This window comes from Ictalurus furcatus, chromosome 13, assembly GCF_023375685.1.
Source record: "Ictalurus furcatus strain D&B chromosome 13, Billie_1.0, whole genome shotgun sequence".
Taxonomy (NCBI): Eukaryota; Metazoa; Chordata; class Actinopteri; order Siluriformes; family Ictaluridae; genus Ictalurus; species Ictalurus furcatus.
In genome coordinates this window covers 6,296,382-6,312,314 of record NC_071267.1, presented here as the reverse complement: position 1 = coordinate 6,312,314, position 15,933 = coordinate 6,296,382, and the positions used below count along the sequence as shown (strand labels likewise).

General features: G+C 39.4%; 1 protein-coding gene across 1 annotated transcript; it reads right to left on the bottom strand.

Moving 5' to 3' along the window:
• Nucleotides 1-1,762: 1,762 nt before the first annotated feature.
• prdm9 (PR domain containing 9) lies at nt 1,763-15,325 on the bottom strand. Its single transcript, XM_053639437.1, has 6 exons — nt 15,176-15,325; nt 9,406-9,516; nt 9,011-9,282; nt 8,847-8,914; nt 6,178-6,368; nt 1,763-6,004 (listed from the first exon to the last, which is right to left on the bottom strand). Exons 1-6 carry the CDS (start codon nt 15,189-15,191, stop codon nt 4,065-4,067), a joined length of 2,598 nt encoding a protein of 865 aa, XP_053495412.1. The 5' UTR covers nt 15,192-15,325; the 3' UTR covers nt 1,763-4,064.
• Between the last annotated feature and the right edge of the window lie 608 nt (nt 15,326-15,933).

The window sequence follows — 15,933 nt, the reverse complement described above, 5'->3', positions numbered from 1 at the left end:
TGTGTGCTTGCTCCATGCTTTTATGTAGGTTACTGCAGTTGTGAAGAATGATTTAGATGTTTCGAGAAAAGACTCTAGAAATTGCTCTGTTTTCCACAAGCTCTCGGAGTAGTCCTCTCACCAAAACAGGAATGAAGTCTTCATCACATCTTGCTGTCAGTTTTGCCTCAAAGTTCCTTAGAACTACAGCAGTCTCAGTAGCACAATGGTCCTGTCCTTCAAACATTTTAATTGCTTCATGGAATACAGTTAAGTTCCCATGTACAAAGGCCAGCCAAAGTTCAGTCAGTGGATCTTCAAAGATTGTTCGTAGGTACACAGGTCATTTGTCTTCTGAAAGAAAAAAGATTTTAATGGCTCATACATTTGCAGCACTCTTTCAATTGCAGGGAGCATGGACAGCCAGTGAACATTAATGTGACCAAGTATGTTATGGTATTCCTGACCAACAAACTCACAAAAGCTCTTTAGTCTTTCAACTCTGGCTGTGAAAAACATCTCAACATCAAGAGGAATCAGATCCAAAGCTGTTCTGGCTGTGTTATGAATGATGAGGGCAGGGCAACCTAAGTCATTTACATCCCTCAGCAGAGCAGGATTTCTTGTGTGGACATTGACCCTATACTGAAGCATATTCAGAGTTGGTGTTTGTGTTGTCTGCAGAAAATGCTACTATTTTGTTTTCAAGGTGAAATCTTTGAATAACCACCAAGACCTCAGCTGCAAGTTCCTCTGCTGTTTCCCCTTTCAGTTCAATAAAATCCAGCAGTTTTGTTTCCACAGATATGCTGCCATCATAGATCTTGCAATATCTGATGACTACTGGCAGTAGCTGTACGTGTCCATAGTTGGACACATCAATGGACAGGGACACGTACTCAACCTGTTCTAGGTCCTGTGTTACCAGAGAAGTTCCCCAGGGTGCAAACATGTTACTCACAATGACTTTGGCTCATAGAGTTTCCGTGTCATTAATACTCATTAATTCCATTTTCAGAAACTTTTGTAAATCTGCCAGAAATTTCAGTTTGCGTTACGCAAATATTTATACACAACTTTACTAAAAGATTGAAAAAATGCAGCCAATTATTAATAATATATTTTTGGTGGAGGTTGTTTTTGTACACTGCACCAGATCATAATAAATAGTGGTGGGTTTTTTCAAAGTGTGTTTCTCTATGGTGTTACAGAGGAGAGTAATGGTTAGGGGTAACAAATGCAGTGTAATTCCCTGAACAGCTTTCCAATCAATTCTCAGGTGGGTCAGTTCCAAGACACTGCGGCATATATCTTCCAGGTGATACCAGTGAAGGAGGCCATTATTAGGCTGGAAAAAACCCCAGACCTATCAGAGAGTTAGCAGAATCTTTATGAGTGGCCAAATCAACAATTTGGTACATTCTTAAAAAGAAGGAATGCACTGGCGAGTTCAGCAACACCAAAAAGTCTGGAAGACCATAGAAGACAAGTAAAGTGGATAAATGCAGAATTATTTCCTTGGTGAAGAAAAACCTTCACAACATCTAGCCAAGTCAAGAACACTCTCGACGAGGTAGGCATATCATTGTCAAAGCCAAGATTCAAGAGACGCCTTCATGAATGTAAAAACAGACAGTTTACCTCAAGATGCAAACCACTGGTAACACTCAAGAACAGAAAGGCCTGATTAAACTTTGCTAGAAAACCTATAGTGTAATATATATATTATATATATAAAAGCCTTCCCAGTTCTGGAATAAGATTCTTTGGACAGATGAAACTTGTACCAGCTAGATGGGAAGAGAAGAGGATGGTGAAGGAAAGGAAGGGTTCATGTTACAAAGTATACCACATTATCAAACGTGGTGGAGGAAGGCATGGGCATGTATGGCTGCAATCGAACTGGGTCACTGGTGTTTACTGATGATGTGACCGCTGACAGAAGTAGCAGGATAAATTCTGAAATGCATAGAACTGTACTTCCTGCTCAGATTCAGTCAAATGCTCCAAAACATACTGTAAAAGCAACCCAAGAGCTTCTTAGGGCAAAGAAATATGTTCTTAAATTGCCAAGTGAGTCATCTCAACCCAATTGAGCTGCTTTTCACTTACTCCAGACAAAACTGAAGGTATAAAGACCCACAAACAAGTAGCAACTGAAGGCAGCCGCAGTAAAGACCCGGCAAAGCATTTCAAGGGAGGGATCTCAGCATTTAGTGATGTCCATGGATTCCAGACCGCAAAAATTTATTGACTACGAAGGATTTGCATCATAGTATTGAAAATAATAATACTTATCCTTATATTCGATCGTTTGTCCAAATACTTTTGAGCCTGTGAAAATGGAGGGACTCCAGGTGTAATTCCTACACAATTAATGCAATATTTTTGTTAAACCCCTTGAATTAAAGCTGAAAGTCTACACTTCAATCACATCATGATTGCTTCATTTAAAATCCATTGTAGTAGTGTACACAGGCAAAATAATATAAATAGTGTCCCTGTCCAAATACTTATGGACCCAACTGTATGTAATTGGGGGAGTATAAAGCCCAGATAACTCCTCTGTCCATTTGGGAACCTAAATGTAAAATGTCTAAGGTATGAGACACCCTTCAGGTAAAGTAAATTATGAAGTAAATGCTGAAGATCAAAATCACATTTATCAATTCCAGGTAACATATTTATTATCAATTTTCATGGTACAATATTGCATGCACTAATAAGTTGTTAAAAAAAAAAAAACTTTTAAAGCCTAAATTTATTTTTAACGGTAAAGCAAATCAAGATGTTAGCAAGCTTTTACTAGCTACTGTATAATAAAATCTTTTTTTCCTTTTTGATGTTGAGTTTTTGTAAACTAGAAATGTACATGCTGAATACACATAATGCATATATGAATGTCTATTCTTAACTTAAGGTAAAAGAAGGTAACTTAATTTTTATTTTTTTATTTAAAAAATGAACAAAAACTGTAAACTGAACTAAAGTTCAGAAACGTGACACTAAAACATGAAGAAATAAAAATTGTCACAAATGTAAAATGCCATGACATTTGATATTTAGAAACTTGAGTTTGACCGATTTAAGATATGCAATATTGATAGTAAGACGAAGGTCAGAAGTAACAGTTACCTGCCTCTGCCATTTCATCATCAAAACAATTCCTGAATATTTTCACAAAATGTCTGTAGTTTTGATTGCCTTCCTGCTACACCACATATACCCATTGTATTACTACAGCCATTCTTGGATGCATGTGATATATTTGCAAACAGATTTTTGGGAAGACACGTTCATTGAAAACTAACTGATCTGGAGGTTTGAGAGTCATCAGAAAAGTTGGAGTTTTCTGAACCTGTGTAACATCTCTCACTATTTGCGTTCATATCTACTTCATGTAGTAGGTGTAGCCAAAGTGAGTGCATCTGCATTGATATTTTAGAATACATTTACCACAATTACCACAAAGTGTAATGTGTCCATCACAACAATTCCAGGTGTTCAGTATTTACAAAAACTTTTATTAAGTATGATCACATGAATTATTTCCAACTCACTAAGATTATCATCTTTAAGGCTTTATTAAATGTCTTTTTAGAGCTGGAACATCTGGTGAGCTGGAACACCAGGAAAGTCACAGATCACGTGCCCAGGTACATCTAATACTATTATTTTAGATATATAGTATCTAAAATATACTCTAGACTCGGTATGCTTAGTGAACACATTTTCTTTAGTAAATTTATGTGCAGCTTTCGCACATTTATAATTATGTTACCTGTCAGATGCACTGCTAAATAACTAACATCAATCATTCTCTTGAAGCACTTCAAACTGTTTTTTTCATTTTGTGCAGACATATGGCATTTTCCCTTAAGTATTAGACAACATGAACATTGTGCCTTTCCATTCCAGTCTAACAATCAAATGCAGAAATGAATAAGCGTTTCATTAGCGTGTCCATATGGATACATGCTGAATTTTAAAAGGAAACATGTTCAATAGAAAACTAAGTCATAACAGACATTACGTTAGTCAATGAATAAATGGACTCAACAGAGTCATGGTTTTGGCTAAAGTAATCAAGAGTGCATTTTCTGATGATGCCGGGTAAGGTGGTAACGGCGGGCAAAGCTTTTGCCACACTGTGTACAAGGGAACAGTTTGGTGCCCTTGTGAAGCTGCTGGTGGGCCCTGAGACTCTGTGGCCGACTAAAACTTTTCCCACAGTCAGGGCACTGACATGGCCGCACACCTGAGTGCTTCTGCTCATGCCGTCTCAGGTCACCTGATTGCCTAAAGCTCTCACCACACTCAGCACAAAGGAATGGCTTCTCCCCGGTGTGTGTGCGCATATGGACGTTCAGTTGTCCTGAGTGCACAAAACTCTTATCACACTGTGAGCATGCATAAGGTTTCACCCCTGTGTGAATGCGCTGGTGCTGCTTTAAACTGTTGAACCAGCTGAAGGCCTTACCACAGTCAGGACACAGGTACAGCTGGTCCCCTTGTCTGAAGCAAGCATGGTTCTTGAAACCCCTAATTGTCTGAAAGGTCTTGGAGCATTGAGTGCAGCTATGTTCCTTGGATGGTATATCACCCTCATTAAAGCTCAGGTACTTTGTAGTCATCTCTGGGTGGTGGCGGCGGATATGTTTGTACAGGTATCGCTCGCCGGTAAAGGAGAAGGGGCAGTGGCTACAGGGGTAGATGGTGGCATTGGCCAGTGCTGTGCTCTGGCGATGGGCTCTGTGGCGAGAGTGGCTTTCCTGATGGCGTTTCAGGCCAGAAGACTGGGTGAAGGACTTAAGGCACAGTGTGCAACAGTAGGGCCTCTCTTTGGCATGGATGGTGCGTTCATGTCGCCGCAGGTTGCACAGACGGCTGAAATAGAGTTCGCAGCGAGAGCAGCCATGAGGTCCATCGCCCTGCTGAATGCAGTCATGGCTTTTCAGAAGATGGAGGTGGCTGAAGGTTCTTAGGCACTCGCCACAAACATGTGAGGAGGTCTCTTGTGGCGTTTCCTGTGGCTGTTTGCTGCCTGCATTAGTCCACTGTGGAGCTGCTGTACTCTCATTGTCAGGAGCAGTCTGATCAGCCTCTGAACAATTGTTCTGATTCTCCTCTTGAGCCGTGTCCTTGACTGGCTTCTGGATTTGTTTTTTTTTTATTTTGGGGGGTCTGCCTCGAGGTCGGCCCGTAGGTACTTTCCTCTTCTGATTCCCAGCCCTATTAGAGTTTAAAGCTGATTTTCGAAGCTTGGCTGGTGGCTCATAAGGAGGGTCATGTTTGTCTGATGAGTTTTCGTGTTGCAATGCTGACTCAGCATTAAAAGATTCATTTTCAACTAGTTTTAGATATTCTCCATGGTGATGTCTTTTGAGATGTCTGTAGAGGTTGAGTTTGGTTATGAAAGAGACAGAGCACTTAGAACACGGGTAGACAGCATCCTCTTTCTCAGCTTGCTGTGAGCCAGTTTTTCTCTCTTTTTCACCTTGGTGGGTCTGCTGGTGTCTCTTCAGCCCTGTTGCCTGACTAAAGCATTTTCTGCAGTGGCTACAGCAATAAGGCTTCTCTTTTGAATGAATTGTGCGTTGATGTCTTTTTAAGTGGCACGACCGCAAAAATATTCTCCCACATTCACCACATTTGTTCCTTGAGACCTCTACAACACTGGTATTTCCCTGGTCCGTTTTGTTCATCAAATCACTGCTAATTTCATGTGGCAAATCAGTTGGGTTTGATTGCTCTGTCTGGCCACTGAGGGTAGGAAATTGGCTATGAAAGGATTTTGTCATTTGCTGCATTTGAGATGGAGGTGGTGCATCAGAGGCAAGTAGGCAATGATCCAAATTCATGACTGGTGTCTGGTCAGTAGGCTCAAGAGCTTGGGCTTCCAGCAGGTGTGGGTACTCATCTGGGTGTGAGCGCCTGACGTGTCTGTGTAGGTAAAAAGCTGCTGGGAAGGAGTATTGACAGTAGGGACAAAGACAAAGCTGTGAGGCATCTTCATCGCTTCTTCCTAAACAAAAAAAAAAAGAAAAGAAAAAAAAAAAAAAAAAAAAAGGACCAAGCATTAAAAATGTTTTTATCATTTGATCTTTTACCTTCAAGCATCATTTGCAAATACCCAGCAACAGTGTTTACACAGGAGATATGTACTGAAAACAGATTACACAGAAAATGGCAGATTACCTATAGGTGTGCACTTCTTGTCCCAGATTTTATCCCATGTGGTGCTAAGGCTTTGTGCGTACTCCTCTGCATACCACACTTTCAGCTCTTGCCCGGGGTAGATGGAGCGGCAGCAGCGGAACAGGATGCGCCCACCCTGCTGAAATGCCACCAAGTTTTGCTCATTCTCGTTCCGTGAACAAACCACATACCTGCAAATACAGGGAAGCTTATGATAATGATACATATACAAAAGATAGTTCAAGTGGTGCTTTTATCCTCATACCGGTAAATCAGAAAATATATATTTATTTTATAGCAAGACTTGTACAATGCCATTCTGAAAACTACATTCACTGTAGAAAAATGTCTCATCTGCAGATTGTGTATCTGTACACAATGCACTAGCTTAGTAAAGTAATAATGATTAATGGCTAGTTGAGAGAAGCCACCGAACAAAAAGCACTAAATAATTTGTGGTGTTTAGCCTAGCTAAAATTTTATCGTCAATCGGCATCAACTTTCAACATTGATAGTTTTGCATAAGAAGTTGATCTGACAAGAATGACATTTAACCCTGTTCTGACAACTATTTTCATTACACAGTGAAGTTCCTAATTTTAGCAAATCTAGTTTCCTATTTTACTCACACAGCATTTCCTATTTTCTTAACTGCTTATTTTATATATAGTTACTATACCCTAGGAATAGTACTACCATAGTAAAGACAATACAGGACAGTGAATGTGGAGAGTAGAAGATTACCTGGTCTTTTTCTACTCTTCACCTGTCCAGTTTTGCTGAGTCTGTGGCAATGTAACCTCAGATTCCTGCTTTTGACACAATTTTTGTGTCAATTTCAAAGGTATTTCAGAGGACAAATTCCCCAGCCTGCCCATTTAAGGCTACATAATATAGTCTACACAATGTCAACATTTCAGGTTATTCAGCAAATATTTGAGCAAATCATGTTGACATTGACGAGGGCATTGTGTCATCGCAAAGCTACCTGCTAGGCAAACACACCAGCTGGGTTTCCATTTAAACATTTCTCAATTTTAACAAAATTTATGAAAAGTCAACAAAAGACAATGCAACACAGTGAGTTTCATGTAAAAAGACTGAAGTGACATAAGTGACTGAGGAAGAAAAACCAAAATAGCCAAAACTACATGACCATTTTTTGTCCATCTACAAAAACAAAAGAGAACCAAAAACGTTTATTCATTCGTTCATCTTCAGAACCTGAGCAGACTCCTGGTGCATTTTCAAGTGAAAAATATTAGCAGTTTACTCCAATGTTAAAATGCAGAGCTCCAGAACATAGACAAAGAAAGTACAAATAAATAAGGTGTTATAAGGTTTTATCTACGTAAAGAGCCATTTTGATATATGGGATAGTTTTGACATCCCATATACAGTGCTGTGAAAAAGTATTTGCCCAAGTTCTTCTGTTTTTGTGGACATCTCATACTGAATAGTTTTAGATCTTCAAATGAAATACAACATAAAACAAAGGCAACCTGAGTAAACACACACAATACAGTTTTTATTTTTTATTGTAGCAACACCTATCACCAATGTGATAATTGCCCCCTTAAACTTAAAATCTGGTTGTGCCACCTTTAGCAGCAATAACTGCAACCAAACGCTTCCGATAACTGGAGATCGGTCTTTCACAGCATTGTGGTGGAATTTTGGCCCACTCTTCTTTGCAGAACTGCTTTAGTTCAGCCACATTGGAGAGTTTTTTGAGAATGAACTGCCCGTTTAAGGTCCCGCCACAGCATCTCAATTGGTTCAAGTCAGGATGTGACCAGGTGGACTTACTCCTATGATTTGGATCATTGTCTTGCTGCATAATCCAGTTATGCTTGAGATTCAACTTACAGACTGAAGACCAGACATTCTCCTTTAGGATTTTATGGTAGAGAGCAGAATTCATGTTTCCCTCAATTACTGCAAGTTGCCCAGGCCCTGAAGCAGCAAAGCATTCCCACACCATCATACTGTCACCACCATGCTTGACCATAGGTATGATGTTAGCCATGAAGGGATGCACGCAGTCAGCAACAATGCACGAAATATTGACTGTGGTATTCAAGTGATGATTGATTGGTATTAACGGGCCCAAAGTTACCAAGAAAACATTCCCCACAACATTACACTTCCTACACCAGCCTGGACTGTTGAAACACGGCAGGGTGGATCCATGGCAGGGTGGATCCATTGATTCATGCTGTTGCCACCAAATTCTGACTCTACCATCTGTGTCCCTCAGCAAAAATCGAGATTCATCTGACCAGACTAAGGTTTTCCAGTCTTCAACTACTCAAACCAGCATATAGTAGTATAACATGGTAAAACATGGCAGGACCCAGTACTAAATGGTCAATAAGGACAAAAACATGCTGAAGGAAAAAAACTTTTGTCAATTTTAAGATTATATTTACATAACAAAAATTGTACTTATTTGCAAAATGAACTACAATAAATACATAAATAAATACATTACAGACTTGTAATAAATGCATGTCTGTTTTCTTTGTAGTATTTTGAATCCAGTTGACTAGTCGGCCAGTATCATTACTGTGAATGCAGCATGTTTATTGCTCTTTCTAAGCCAGGTCATTGCACTATATAGGTTGCTGAAGCCAGTGTGTGGGCCAGAAAATTGAACAATTACTTACCTCATCCAATTTGAATGAGTGTCCCTCTCTGCATCAATGTAATCATATTGGTCACTCCCAGAGCATATCTGAGAAATTAAGAAATTACAGGTATATTTCTAACTGCTGCAAATGCTGGTGCCAAAAACTGTATTAACCCTTTCTCAATAATACCCCATACTTACCATCCACGAATAAGCACTTTCTAGTGCCTTTTCCATGTTGATGACCTCTCCATCAAAAGGCCCAAAATGCATTCCAAGAGGAACAATTTGTCCCTGGTTAAAAACACCTAGTCCAGCCCCAGGAGTTGTTGATCTACCTATGACTAAGCCTTGGGGAAGAGTGAGAAGAGCCCTCTGAGGAACTCCCATAGGTGTGGGAGAGTCATAGGTGAACAGTGGTGGGCCATGAACCTCACACTGGTCTAAATACAGTTTATGGCAGGTTTCACAGTCTGTAAAAGAAGGGAATGTTAGTGGAGAAGCAACAAAATGGAAGTGAAAAATCTAGTGGTAGGTAGGTGAACAACTGTAGACCCAAATGCATATATGGTGGTAATAATGAAAAGAAAACTCACAGAAATGCTTATCATTAAAAGCATATTCTTCTTGGCTCTCCTCTGTTTCTATATTGCAGACAGTCACAGAGCCCTGTATTTCTAAATTCTGGTCTTCACCTGATGGCAATCCTGTTAAGAAGCAACATATTTTTTTTTTACGCATTTATTACTAATGCATATGGAAGTATTTTACAGACAATTTTCTAGACTATGTATTCATATTTGCAATTGCTTTTTCTATTTGTGGATGCATAAACTGTGACATCTGCACAAAAATGCAAATCATGTATTACCACTTGCACACGAACATACAATGTCTGTCAACTTCCAAGGGAAAAGCAAAGTCCATTTGCAATTGCATTTCCCATGTCTTACGAGTTATGACCCTGTCATATCAAAACAACAATTACCCAGTTTGCCATTTCCCTTCCACGGTGTTGCATATGGGGCCTGCCAAAATTCAAATGGAACTGCAATTCCCTTCACACTTGAATTTCCGATGACGTGGACAGAAACCTGTCGATCAGTGTTAGGAGAGGGAGTGTACTATAGGGTGTGTTTGAACTTATAAAATGGATTTTTATCCTGCTTGGATATGGACAAAATGTAACAAGCGCTCATCAGAGCATTTAATAAAATGACTGACTTCATGAAAAAAAAAGTCTTGAGAGTGGAGCAGGAGGATTTTATTTTCATGTTAAATGTATAAAAAAAAATAATAAAAAAAAGTTAATTATTGTGAATGTGTGGTAGTCCTTACTAACTGCCTGGTCAGGGACCACTAGTTTGGATTTAGAAGTTTACATGTATGCATTATATTTAATTTTGGGAAACAGAACCAACTAAATTACTTAAAAAATATTTCAGGCAGGTACAAACAAAAGTGGGAATTAAAAAAAAAAATAAAAAAAAATAAAAGGTACACGTTAAATAGAAACCAAGTATAAACTGGAGTGGCAGAATTCACACACCATACTGACAGTGCTGCCATTCCTACATCTTAAGGATATAAACAAACATTTGGATTGAAGAGTGTGCGCTCAACAGATACAAATAAGTCTTTTTTATTTCACTGGTTTTTTTTTTTAAGAATAAAGCTTGCATGAGGGGGAAACTTTTTATTTTCATGCGATGCAGGCAGAAGCAAAGGTTCATTAACATGATGGGAATATAGGTATGTCAGGGGTTTGCTCCAGTAGCCAGAGCTAAACACTGCCTTACTGAGCTCCAACAGTTTACAATTTCATTAGTCAGGGCTCTGAGCCACCAAGTGGATTGGCATGCACATAGCACAAGGCAGCAGGTCATCATAATTTAAATATTTCTTCTTAATATGTTTACTCCATGGCAAGTTTTCATGAGAGTAGATTGTTATAGTTAGATTTATACTAGCATTCTGAAACCAATACCACATTGCATTGACATCACACAAAGGTCCATTCAGTGGACTGGTGAAACAGTTCGACGTTCATTAAAGGCATAGAGAATCCTTGCATGATCAATAAATCTAGTGACTTCTCGTTGAAAGCCTGAAGCATTTTCATTGATTTATAATCCAAAGTGTCAAGCGGCGCATGTGCCTCAATTTGAACCAATTTTAGCTAATATTTTACTTTAAATGAGTTGCCGTGGTTTTTTGCTAATCTAATCTGCCTGTCTGACTACTAAGCTGTTCAGTCATTTCTACAGACTCTCTCCACACATCATGACCAGCTAGTGTTTTGTCTTCTGGGAGACATGTAACTATCTTATTTAGCATCTGAAGGGCAGTACTAAATGGAAAAAAAAGAAGATCTTTAAACAAAATAATAACAATTTACACCAAGCATCCTGTTCAAAAGATTACATCCCCCTGGCTCTCAATGTATCGTGCTGCCTTCTTGGGCATCAGTGAATGTTTGCACCTTATGTAATAGTTGTGTATGAGTCCCTCAGTTGTCCTCAGTGTGAAAAGATGGATCTCATCATATAGCCGCTGTCAGAAAGGGGTCAAATATACAGAAGATGCTGGAAAAGCAAAGAATGTGCAGGACCTGGAGGATTTTTCTGAAGAACAGTGGGCAGTTTAACTGCTCAGGACAAACAAGGGACTCATGAACAACTCTCACACAACATAAACACAGTCGCTGATCATCCAGGTAACGTCACACAGTATTAAGAATCAAGTGTAAACTTTTGAACAGAGTAAATTTGATAAATTTAGCTGTTATCTTGTCTTGTGGACTATATGAAAACATCTGTTATGTGAAATAGTTTATTCAGGACAGAACTAAATATAAAATAATGTGATTTTTATGATCCCTCTTATTTTGTTAAAAGTATTAAGATTTAACAGATTCTGCAAGGGGTATGTAAACTTTGGGGCACAACTGTATGCTGTTTTAACACCATATGTATAGAGCACAATTTTGGAAAAGGCTGGTTTTATTTATTTATTTATTTTATCAAGTTAAATGAATTTTTAGCCAATGTTAATATGACGGCCTGGACAGTGTGTTAAACGATCTGCAGCTGAGTGCTAGTTCAGACTGCACATCCATTCTTGTACTCCTTGACCTCAGTGCAGCTTTCGATATTGTAGATGATAATATTCTCTTACACAGACTGGTAAGTCTCACAGGATCAGTACTTAAATGATTCTGACAGACAGTTGTATAATAGTTTGTGAAGTTGGCCAGATACAGAAGAACTTGTCCATGCAGTTTGTCACCAGCGGTTTTAATTTCCAGAAAAGAAAAGAAAAGAAAAAAAAAAAGAATAGAAATGTTGCCACTTGCCTCCTAACTCGAAATAAAGAGAGAGATTATACAACACCCATTGGACAACAAAAAACACATTTAGATGGCTCTTATTAGGTTTTAACATGCTTAGCAGAGTGTTTTTATTAACTATAAATTATACGCCAAATCAATTTTTAAGATCAACAGATACTGGCTTCTGTACTGTTCCTTCTTACAAGAAGAAACTCGCTGAAAGTGCTTTTAGTATCCACGCTCCCCAGGTGTGAAATTCACTCCCAGTCTATATTCAGACGACACTCTCAATAAACATATTTAAAAAAGTATCGTATAGCACATTTTAATTTTAACTCTCATTTTACTGCTTATTACTACTACTATTATTTTCCATTTTTTAAAAATCTTAATAGTAGAAAGCCTTTCTAGAAGAAATTGTTTGTCACACATGTACATTACAGTACAACAAAATAGTTTCTTTTCCTTTACGTCCCAGCCTGTTAGGAAGTTATGATGATGCGGTGCCCCTGGCGCACACCGAGTTAAGGGTCTTGCTCAGGGCACGACAGTGGCAGCCTGGCAGCGCTGGGCACTTTTCAAAACAAAATTATATCTGTGTTTATATTCAAGTTATTATTCCTACAGTGAAACACGTAAATCATACTGTTTTGACTATTCTTTGCTGTGTAATTCAGTAAACTCTGGTGTGGTTCATGCAGTGCCTCCTAGAAGGTATGCTCACATTACGTGTGGGTAGGAATACTTCCCCCCGCCCGAGTGTCCACGCACAACGTCCTAACCTGCTTGCAGAGACACGCTCACAGAAGTATGAATCAGTCCTTAATCCGAATTTGGTTAAACTCGCTGGAGAAATGTCCCAAGGTATCATCAATCCGATTCAGGGTACACATCCGGACATGCCTCTCAGCCAACCAATCAGTTTTCGCCCGACGCAGAACACTACAGATACGCACAATGCATAGTTAGCTCATGGGAGGACTGTCGTGAGCAGGTTCCTGTGCGTCACGTTTAGTTCTGTCACAATAATTACTTTATCAACTAATCGTACGATATATGGACATGACCTCGATAATTTTTGCAGACTTGGATAATGCCCGTTGTGTTTCGATTGTGTTTGTTTACATAAGAACGAATGTCAGCATGTCATGTTCAGCGAGTAGAGACGGATGCAAATGCACCTTAAGGGCCTTTCTTTCAGACTGAGCGTGATTAAGCGACGCAAATGTTTAACGTGATGGCGCTCTTGAATAGAAAAAAAATACATCCCTATGGAGCTACTTAAACCGGACACGATCATTTCCAGCACGACAAAGCCACATTAAGCCACATTCACCCTGAACGGTGAACCACTGGAAATGCCCCGTGCTGAACATAAACTGATATGGTTTTGTGGACCAGGTCCAAACCTTGACGACGTCACCGAATTGCAGACCTGCAGGACAAGCTGAAGGTTTAAGGTGCCGTGTAGGACAGAGCTGAAACAGATAGGAGTGGGCGATACTGCAAAATTTGGTATCGCCAATACGGTACATTTTACTTTTAAAAGCAGGCACTTGAACTTGCATGTACTTTCCTGTAGGGGAGGATGGCGTGTCCTGACTCATGAGCTTAATGCATCATTAATATGCTAAATCTGAATACATTTTCATGACCACTAAAAGATTGTGATTTTGTGCTCTGAACGCACCTGTAATTAGTCATGTGTATGTTAAAAACTCAGGACAGATTTTAAGCAAAAAATAAATACATTTATTAAATAAGTAAATATTAAATACTAATATTAAATATCAATATCTAAATAAATCACTGGAAAAGAAAACACCTTCGTATCGATATTTTTATGCGGGGCTCGATCCTTTCGATACAGTTTCAGTTCCACTTCCACGTGTAGGTTATTTTAACATGTAGAAAAGTTCTGGACGCAGGTAATCACCGAACCCAAGCCGCTGTTCCCGGTGTGGGAGTGTCAACTGGTCTGTGCGCGCGCGACTCTATATTACAGCTCATAACAAAGCAGGTCAGTAAACCGAGCAGAACATCACTGCTACACACACAGAGCTGACCTGTCCGGAATCAGCAAACGGACACGAATCAAAGCCTTAACTAAAACCCAGTGAATATCCGACTCTGATCTACAGTGCACGTTAAGAACACGAGCGCGTGACATAAGGCCGCAGCAGGCCGGCGGCTCCTCGCGCGCAAGCTCCGTGCTCAGAGTGCAGTGTGTGTCGCGCGCACCGGTTTCCCGGTGAACCTCTCCTGGAGGTTGCACTCACTCACCATTTTAAAACGATGCCGACAAAATGCGAACTAGCCAAAGCAGTAAGAATGGCGTGGACACCGAGGTTTCCGCTCCCTTCGAGGGAGGAGTTAAAGGCCGCCCCGAGGCTTCACCGCCTCGCGCTACATTCACCTCCTGCTTCAGTATGAAACCAAACCACAGTCCTTAATCAGGAATGTACATAATGTACATATAACTCAACCGACTGCTAACTGAAATGATTTAGTTCATGTTAGTTAACTAGACACTTAATCCGAGATGTTGAGGTAGCGTTAGCTTACTAGCGCAACGTTAGCTGAAAGTTGTGTAGGGAAAATAAAATATTTTTTGAAAGGTGATTTGTAACGTTGTCATAACACTTCCCAAATAATAATAACAACACACTCCTCCCCACTGTGGTCACAGTATAAACGTCTACTGTCAGAGCTCTGTGTGTGTGTGTGTGTGTGTGTGTGTGTGCAGGGAGAGACCAGGACACCACTGTCTCCGCGCTCCGCTCACACTAGCACCAAGTGCTATCTAGCTAACTGTGTCGGAAGTTACAGATATATTATCTACTCATTACAGTCCAATTTTTATCTAGGTAAAAATAATAGTAAATATTTCAGCTGTTTAAATCGGTGTGAATTCTAGCTTTTATAAACTGATGAATGGCCGGTTTGTGAATAGTTTAATGCTATCTAGCTAAATGAGCCGACTCCTCGCAGTTTGTAATGCTTTAATAACCCAGTTATATAAACACCCCACTCACCTGGACTGTCAGCCATGGTGGAACTGTTCCACAGTATTCATAAAAATCAGAGTATAACTATGTTTTCTTTCTATTTTAATGTTTTTAACTTGACTTTATAGTTAGCTTTAACTTAGCACGACAGCTCGCTAGTCCTGCGCTTTCCTCAACAAGGAAGTTGTCAGTGTTCTTCTTTTTTAGCAAATGACGGTGTGGACCGAATTATTGCGCTTATTGCCATCTAGTGGCCATGAAGTAGATGAGCGTATAATTCAAATGTCAGTATTTAGTTCAAACTAGTGTTGGTTCTTAATCCACCTTCGTTCGAGTCGAGACCAAGTCTTTAACCAGTCAAGTCTGAGTCCAAAAGGGGCTGAGTTGGACTCAAGTCCGAGTCCTTAATGTCGAGTCGAGTCCGGCTGGGTCCAGAAAGTATTTAACTTGAAAAATGATTTGAAATTGCAATTGTAAACTCAACATTGAGCTGTTAAATTAAAATTTCAACCTTCACAAACCAATGGCAACGTAAATGTAACAAAAAATACCATTATTACATCTTGCCATTGCCATTTAATATTTTTATTTCATGTCATCAGCACCTCAACTAGTTTCCTATCAAAAAAAAAGTTTCAAAGCAAAAAAAAAAAAAAAGGGATACAGTGGTATATGTTGAACTTTTATTATATTACAAGTGTATGAAAATACAAATGAACCTGTTTTATTATTGTATCACACTATATTGTGTCCTGCAGTTTGAGTTGACATTTCAATGATTTGCT

Bases quoted from the DNA above. Each gene is read 5' to 3' on its own strand.
- prdm9 (XM_053639437.1), bottom strand. The intron at 9,283-9,405 runs GTGAGTTTTCTT...CTTCTTTTACAG, and splicing joins TTTTAATGATAAGCATTTCT to ACTGTGAAACCTGCCATAAA. The intron at 6,005-6,177 runs GTAATCTGCCAT...TTTTTTGTTTAG, and splicing joins CAAGAAGTGCACACCTATAG to GAAGAAGCGATGAAGATGCC.